Genomic DNA, 8,874 nt, shown 5'->3' on the forward strand with positions numbered 1-8,874 from the left:
GAACAAGTGTATGCCAATTTCAAAATAATCATTGTTTGATTATAGTGTAAAATGAGCTCTTTATAATCATTATATACATGTATGTGTAGCCACCATGTGTGTTATAAAGCTCAAGACAAAGTACAGGAGTTGGGTGTGGCACCTGTCAGGGATTAACAAAATTTATTATTTGTTTCTACTGCATTTAGAAAACTTTGAAACTTGTGTGTCAATAGGCCAAGTTAACGTACTTATTGTCTAGATGACTGGCGTTATCTTAAAACAAGATTGATAGTGCAAAAGTTGAGATTTTTCATAGCTCCTGGGTCACGTGACAACAAAACCCAAAGTTTTAAATATTTTTTTAAAGGTTTCTTTGGAAATGAAGGAATTAAAACTTATATAACATAAAAGTTCAATTCCTAACAAACATTACAATGTTAATTTCACTCACATATGTTGATATTAAAGATGTTTAATTAAATTTTGAATGTAACTCAGTAACTTGCAGAAAAATTTTGTGAAGGGGTACAAAAGGTGGAAGTTTTAAGGAAAGACTTGATAAATATATGAATGATAAGGGCTGGCTTTGAGAGTTTATTTTTAGTAGTTTCAATTTAGTTTAGTGGATAGGACAGTCTAGATGGACCAGTAGGTCTCTTGTCCCTAAATATTATATGTTGTCATACATGAAATTCTTCTCTAAAATATTAATCCAAAAACAAACACAAAAAACTGCCAGGAATTGTTTAAAGAATGAGTTCAAATATTTTCAGGCAGTTTTTTTTTTTTTTGAAATCACCAAAAAATCACAGAAATGTACTATGAAAACCTTACCACTTCTGTATGGATATTTTGAAATTTTTTGTTGCCTGGGGAGAGGGTCCTCCCACTAAAACACATTTGTCCTGGTTTTTAATGTATTAATTCTGGTCACCCCATGTACAACAGAATATGAAAGACTTGTTATGAAAAAATATGTCAGTAACAAAGTCTGTCTTTTTCCAATTGGCAATTACTTGCACACAACACATTTGTCCAGGTCATTTATAATGCAGTTGCGTATAAAGCATGTCATGTCTACTCATACACACACCCATATATAATCATATTCCTGAATGCTGAACAATACAATATGTAATATTGCATATCCAAAACATTTAGATTGGGCATACAAATTTATTCAAATTCAATTTGTTATAATTTTGTTTAATTGATTACTTTATATGACACTAGTCGATATGATCATAGATAATTGATTAAATTGTCCAGCTGCAGTCAAAATAACCTTGGATAACTGATTGCTGAAAAATGTTTATTGTGAAATTTTCAAGAACATCTAAAATGCACTTTTAGTTATGAATTCAAGTTAAAACAGCTTAAGTTCACATTGTTATACTGATCGTATGTCTTGTCTGCATCTTTCTAATGATGTCATTCTTTGTTTGTTGTTCTTATTACTATCCGTTGATTGCTTCTTGTGGTAGAAGAGAAAATTAAGAATTATTTGATGTATCCAAAACTTTTGCTATGGATTTTGTTTTTAATATCCAATTTTGAAAAATGACTTTGTATTCCAGATGGGGGAAAGTTTCATAATTCAAAATGAAGATGTGTTTGCAAGAAACCTTCTTCCCTTGTTTTTCAAACACAACAACATGAGGAGTTTCATCCGTCAGTTAAACATGTGTAAGTATATCCCTTTTTCCGGACATGTGTTATAAATTTACATTGTGATTAGTTTTATTCATTAAGTGAGAAGAATAATATCATACAACTTATTTTTCTCTTCAGTATTTTAGTATGATTTCCTTGTCATATATCTAACTACAGAAACCTAGAACTAGAGCAGTGATCTCCACTGAGTTTCTGTAAATCAAATAAACTGAAAATTAAATAATGTGTTACTGTCATTGGTAAGGGTAATAATGGTTTTATTCAAAATATATCATGATTGCTAATTGAAATAATTATCCAGTTTATTTATATCTGTTCTTTAATGAGATATACATAAAACAATATTCAATAAAGATTTGAGTTATCAGATTATTTTGCAGTTACATACAGTTCTCACTAAGTATCAAACTTAATGGATCTGATTTGATGATGATTTTATTGTATTTGGTGAACATAATATAAAAAGAAAATCATCATGGTTACAAACATTACACATCAGTAAAACCATAGTATATCTATTAAAAAATGGAAGCACCATAATGTTGAACAAAGAACCAAACACCAACATGATATCTTTATTAAGCCTCAATTGTTTTCAAATTATGTGGCTTTATTTAATACAGTATATATATATATTTCTGTGGAGGTACTGTGTAGATAAACTACTTGTACCTGTTGCGTGTCTGCTCGTTTTTTAATTTCCGGTATAAATTCTTTCAGAGGAACTTCAGCAATACAAGTCCTTTCTTGAATAAAACTAGTTTATTCTTTCTCAAAACAACTTTGTAATACACAGAATTTCCACAGTCACTTTAACTTAACTATTTTTATAAACACATGCTATAATTTACAGCGATTCACACACTTTACTTATGGTGCCTACTGTTTGCTTGACTCAATTATCTATCTATTTATGCCATCATGCTGGTTTTTCTTGCTAGGCTTATATACTAAAAAATGGGGCGCCAGGCAAACACTTGGACATTCGTGAGGTTCCTCGTTAAGTCATGATCCTTCTAGAAACTCCAGCACGCTTGCTCCTAGCGTCGCGTGACTTCCGCTGTCGTAACATACCTAGATATGGTGAAACCTTCAGACTGTATATTTGTTACTGTGTTAAACTTGTTATACGTTTGTTACTCATTCAACCTGTATATTTCTGTAGCATTCAAACGGATATAATTTAATGAGCAAATTCTTTCACAAATGAAAGGAATACCTACAGAAGCTAACATAAAACTTGAACCTATATATTTAGTCAAATAATACGTGACAGTCTAATTCTTGCTTTATCCAATCATACTTGAACTTGCCTTATAGTTGTTTTCAAAGCTGTGTTTTATTAGTAAATGGGCAAAGTGTTTACCAAGGTTGTAGTTTAAAGAGTTGTAACAAGACATTATTGGGTGTGAGGTTATTGAGTTTTTATGGACTGTAGACTTTTGGTGTTCTTGGTTGGTTTGTATGCAAATATTTGTAAAGTAGTTTGCTCAATTTTTTGTATTTGACTGAGTAAATTTAGATATATCAATCAATATATTTACTATTAAGGGATCATACTGTTTGGTTGGTAAAATCACGGGTGAGTTTTCTTTATTGGCTCTTTGGATAACAATGTCATGAGGCAATACAACTTAGTGCAGAATTTACTTCACAATACCCTGAAAAGAGAATCAACATAAAACAGGAACACCTAATTGAACTGTTACAACTAGCTACATTTATTTACTTTCAATACAGAGATTCATACTTCCTTCAGTTTCACAGACTTGCCATGGGAAATCCATTATCAGATACTTTTGTCACTGTTTTCTTACATTACATTAGATGAATTTCCAAAGTTACTTCCATGTATAAGCCTGAATTTTGGCTTAGATATGTAGAAGGCATTTATTGCGACTTTACTTGTCAAGATGAACAAACAAAACACCCAACATAAAAACATACAATTCACAGTTGAAAATTAAAACAACAACATGATAAATTTTCTGAATGTTAACATCACCCCCTCCATCAAGATTTCACAACTAAAATTCATATAAAAAATGCATACAGTGGAAATTACATAAACTGGTAATCCACCAAAAGCTAGGCACTTTAAAAAGCCTTCTAAATCTAGCATACACTATATGCACCACAGAAAACTTCAATGAAGAAATCGTGCACTTAGCTCAATATTTTAGTGACATCAACCATTTCCCTCGCAAAGTAGTTACAGAAACTATTAACAAATTTAAAAACACAGACAAGAAACACTCAACAAACACAAACTCAAAAAATACTCCACAAAATGAAGGAAACCCAATCACTTGCACCATATATTGAAAATAACAGCACACCTCTATCAGATTTGTGGAAAAGTCTAGGACATAAATATAACCTTAACATAACACCTAGATTCACATTCACCCCTGGAATGAAAATGAAACACATGTTAAGAAAATTATATAATAACCCCACCCACCAGGAAACATTTACAAAATAAAGTGTAACAATTGCCTACCCTTTTGCACAGATGAAACAGAAAGTGACTTGAAGATTAGGTTAAAAAAACATCAAAACACCCTTCCCAAGTTCATGAACAAAAAGAACCACAGTTTTTCTGAATAGAATATCACCATACTGACATTAACAGAAGAAAAATCAGAGAAACTTTATTAATAAGATCAAACAATCCCACAATTAACAAATACTCAGATACATCTCTATATTTCTAATCATTATTACCCTAGACATTCTGAATCTTATGCAAATATTACACATAACATACTCCACATTTTTTTCTATTTATACACTTTTTTGCTTGTTTTCTGTTCAGCCATAGATAAATAAAATGTCAATTCATGTGGATTGATACACACATGCATAAGTAATCATTATCAGTCCTAAAATTTAAATACATTGTTAGATTAATAATGGCTGGAGACGGCTTAAATGGGTAATGAAGAAAGCCATTTAAGCCGTCTCCAGCCATTATTAGTCTCAAAGTGGGTTCCTCGTCATCGAACATTGTTAGATTGTTGAAGATTGATTTAAAAACTTCTGTACTTAAAAATGATTGCACCAGTGATCGAAACATGTCACCTGTTTTAAAAAATAATCTTCCTTACTGTAAAAGCTGTAACTTGTAATAATATGATACTTAATCAGTAAGTAAACTCAAAACGAAATACTAATTTTGATTAAAACAAACCTATAAAGCCTAGACACATTGTTAGAGTGTCTGGAAAACTAACTACAGCAACTTTTAACTGAAATTGTTATTGTTGTACTAGCTTACAAATAATCTATTATTGGCTGAGGCCCTAACGGGATTGCTGAAGACTCCAGCTGTATTGATTTCAGAAAACCTGAAAAATTATGATAACTCATTCACATAAAAAACATTGACATCTGATGTTTCTTTCTGATACTATATGGTAGTGTAATGATGTCTGTTTTTTTTTGGTTTCTGAAAAACAATGGAGAGAATGTTTAGACCCGGATTTGTGCCTTCTCATACAATATTAGCTAATATAGTTGATAATTTCTGAAAACAAAAATGGATAGAGGATTCTTTCCTCAAATTCCTTAGTGGCTATGGAAATTGAACTTGAGACTCTCAAATCATGAGTCACTCCACTCATTATACAGTTTTTTTGCTTAACAACAAATATATTGGTAATATTTCATTTACTTTAATAGTTGGAATGATTGAAAACAGTAATAATTGGAAACCTTAATTTTAATTAGTTTCCTAATTGTTGGAATAATCGAAAACAATAATAATAATAATGAACACTAATTTATAGTGCATATTCATATTGTGAAATTGACTTAATTGTAATTTCAATTAATCAGTTAGTTGATGCAACTCTAATTAATACAATTGTTTCTCATGCATTAAATTGGCCAGTTTTACATACAACTCATGTTTAGTCAAACGAATAGCTAGGTATCAGTCATGTTTTATTATTGACTCATTGAGAAATATTATTACAAGCACTTGTTCTATGACTTACTGTAAAATGAAGAAAAACAAAGAATGTGTGTTTGGTTATACATTAATTTACTGAAATTGATTTCTCAATTTAGTTACAGGTTACTTCATATCATCAACAACACTATAGAATATTGTACAAATGCACAACTTTCAGATAATATGTGTTTTACATTTTCCATGTGATTGCACAATTTTTGATTGGGCTTATTCACCAGTTAATATCAGTTTCAAGTTCAAGTTTCTACTCATTTGTTTTTGAGATGTTTCTGTTTTCCAAATTCTACTTTGTTCATATGTATTTTGGCTTCTTATGGCAGTTGATAATTTTTCTACCATAAATAGACAGCAGTTATAACACTAGGCCTCAGTTTCAGGTTTCACAATGTCTGCTGAGGAAGCACAAACTTTCATTCATGGGGACTTTATGTCTTTTTTTTTCCTTTCAAGATAGGTATTGTTCTTTTTCCTAGGAGATCTGTGGTAAGTTTTTGAGTGTATATTTCTCACTCGTGAGCTCGCGTGTATGGATCTAATTTCCACACTTGATAATTTACGTCATTCATGTCTCTTGGGTCAGTGTTGTTTAAGTTCCAATTTTGTACTTTTACCATCTAGGTTATTTTAGTTTACAATTTGTGTTTAGAGTTTGCTTCTTTCATTAATCTGTTTAATATTTTACATTTTTTCACTGTTAATGTTATTTTGTACTAAGTTCCTTTTTTTTTACTTTATCTTTACTACTAGTCACATTTAATTGGGGATAAGTTTGAGTCAAACTTTTTTGTTAACTGGGTGCCTTTTTATTCTCATGTTCTTTGTGGTCAGTTTCCTTTTCAGGTCCTTTGTCTTTTAGTTTCTTTGAGTTGACTTGTATGTTCTGTGTTTAAGGGTCATTTATCTTATCAGTCCCTTTAGTGGTTTGTACTTTAGGTTTACTTATTGTTTTGTGTTTTAGGTTGGTTTCTTAGTTTTGCAGGGGGTTTACTTTGTTAACTACATGTTTCTAAGTTTTTGTTAGTTCATTAGTTCTGTGTACTTTTTTCAATTTCTTTTGTTTATCTGTTTTTTTGGCTGCACTTCACAACAGTTCTGTTCTTTTTACGGGTTCTTTGTGAGGGTTTCTGACTTCCATTTTGCTCCTCATCTACTCACTTTCCAGATCTCCTCCCCTTCTCCTCACAATCATACCTTGTTCAATCATCTTGCTTAGTCTGTTCGTGTCTTACTACACAATTGAGCCATCTAATATGTCAAGCCCACTCAACCAAGAGTTTGTCTCCCTACACACAGGAGTTTAAAGTCCATTTCTTGATCTGTCCTGGCTGTATACTTATCTACAATCACCTTGCTTCATCATGGAGTCCCACCTCTCACTTTGGTGGGTTTTTATGCCCCACTGTCACATTCTTTTCTTTGGTTCCTGAAGGTGCATTTTGCCTTTCTGTTCTGGGTGCTCACAGACTGTCTTTCTTCAGCTCTGAATGTGTTTTGTGGAGAGGTAGGCTCTTTTGAGCATCATCTTCACTTGTTTGGATTTCAGACTCGTATTTCATGGATGACAGGCTTCTGCTCGCCTCATCCTATGCCTGGCCATTCTTTCAAGAAGCTTCTCAGATGGGTTTCTTTTCTGGTTGAAGAAGTTATTCACTACCCCCTCACAATATCTTCTTCATTTGGGGATTCTCTTCACTTTCTATTTTGGATGAGCGCAGCCTTCTCCACTATTGGCTCCAGGATATTGAGCAGACAGTTGTGTTTGCCATCCATTCTTCCTCTTTCTATGTCCATGAGGTTCTCTCTCTTTTGGTGTGTGGTCTTTCTTGGAAGTACTCATTCCCTTGGGTTGGACATGCATTCCCTTCATTGGATACTTCTTGACCAGTGGAACTTCACTCACGATCTCTTGGACTATCCTAGTTCCTCAATTTCCCCTTTGTTTTTGGGTTGGTGGTCAGTCGAGGAGGCTACTCTCCATATCCACATCCTGGTACCTTGGCAGTTTATTGGGCTCTGTATCCTTTCCTGCAGAGGAGTATAATTTGATTCTTTCTGCAATTCCACTTTCGTCAGCTTTATCACTAAGAGAAGGGGAACCATGTACTATCTCTGTCTGGATTTCGTGTACTGGGCCCATGATCTTGATTTGACAATTCTGGTGGGTCATGTTCCCCAATTTCTGATTCGTGTAGTCGAGCTCTTATTGTGTCCCCACCAGGTTCTCCACAGTGTGGTCTCTTCATCCTCACGTTTTTCTGTGGGTGTGTTCTCAACAGGGAACACTGAATATTTGTATGTGTTTCCCATTCACTGATCTGACACACTTCCTTTTCGTCTTCTGTTCCTCATGCTTCAGCTGTGAAGTAAGATGCTTGGAAGATTGGAGGGGTCTTCACCTATATGTCTACTCTCTCATTTGACTCATCTCCTGGGTCTTTTCCCTTATCCAGACCAAACATGTTGTGCTCTGCTGGTTCTTCTGTATTGGCTGCTCATATGTGGTTTTGTCTGCTCTGGTCCTTATTGGAGCAACACACCTTCTCCTTTTCTCTGTCCTTTCTGCTTCTCAGTCATCTGCAATCTGACATTTTTTCATCCTTGTGTCTCTACACTCCTTCTTTCAGAGTGACTTTTGTTTGGTCATGTGCCTTGGCTCAGGGGCTTGCCCCTATATGGTTACCCTCCTTTCAGACTCCTCCTCCTCTGGGTCTTTTCCTTTATCTAGACCACTCCTTCTTGTGTTCTGTTGGTTGTTCTGGATTAACCTCCTATGACATAGTTCCCACTGCTCTGGCCCTTTATGGAGCACGAGACCCTGCCTCTTTCTCTATTCTGTTTACTCCTCTGTCCATCGCAATCTATCGTTTTTCATCCTGATATATTCATACTCTATTTTTCTGTGTGTCTTTTGTCCAGTCTTGTGCCTCAGCTCAGGAACTCACCCCTCGTGTCACATCTTTCATTGCCTACATCTATTGCCCTTCCTCTTGGTATATGTACCAGAGGCAAAAGTCTTGCTTCAGTCTTTGGTCTTTTTCTCATGGCTTCCATCCCTCCTGTACTTCTGTTCCTCACCTGTCCCAGCTCTTAATGTGGTTGTTTGTTCAGAGTTTTTCTGTTTCGACTGTTGCTCTTTATAGAGCTGCCATATCGAACTCCCTCCTTTCTCCCACTTCCAGAAATTTTCTCTTCTCTGGGTTGTTCCATTTCTTTCATCAGGTCCATCTGACATATTTCCT

General features: G+C 34.1%; 1 protein-coding gene across 7 annotated transcripts in view; it reads left to right on the plus strand.

Moving 5' to 3' along the window:
* The window catches only part of LOC106467552 (heat shock factor protein-like), a 57,356-nt gene that overhangs the window by 17,749 nt on the left and 30,733 nt on the right, over positions 1-8,874 (plus strand). For all 7 annotated transcript variants that reach the window (XR_002612444.1, XR_002612445.1, XM_022395752.1 and 4 more), the window contains exon 2: positions 1,560-1,668. Coding sequence is in view for 5 of the 7 variants with exons in the window: in XM_022395752.1 (XP_022251460.1) it covers positions 1,560-1,668 (109 nt within the window). In the remaining 2 variants the exon portion in view is untranslated. The remainder of the gene's footprint in view (positions 1-1,559; positions 1,669-8,874) is intronic.

Source organism: Limulus polyphemus, unplaced genomic scaffold, assembly GCF_000517525.1.
Source record: "Limulus polyphemus unplaced genomic scaffold, Limulus_polyphemus-2.1.2 Scaffold2658, whole genome shotgun sequence".
Taxonomy (NCBI): domain Eukaryota; kingdom Metazoa; phylum Arthropoda; class Merostomata; order Xiphosura; family Limulidae; genus Limulus; species Limulus polyphemus.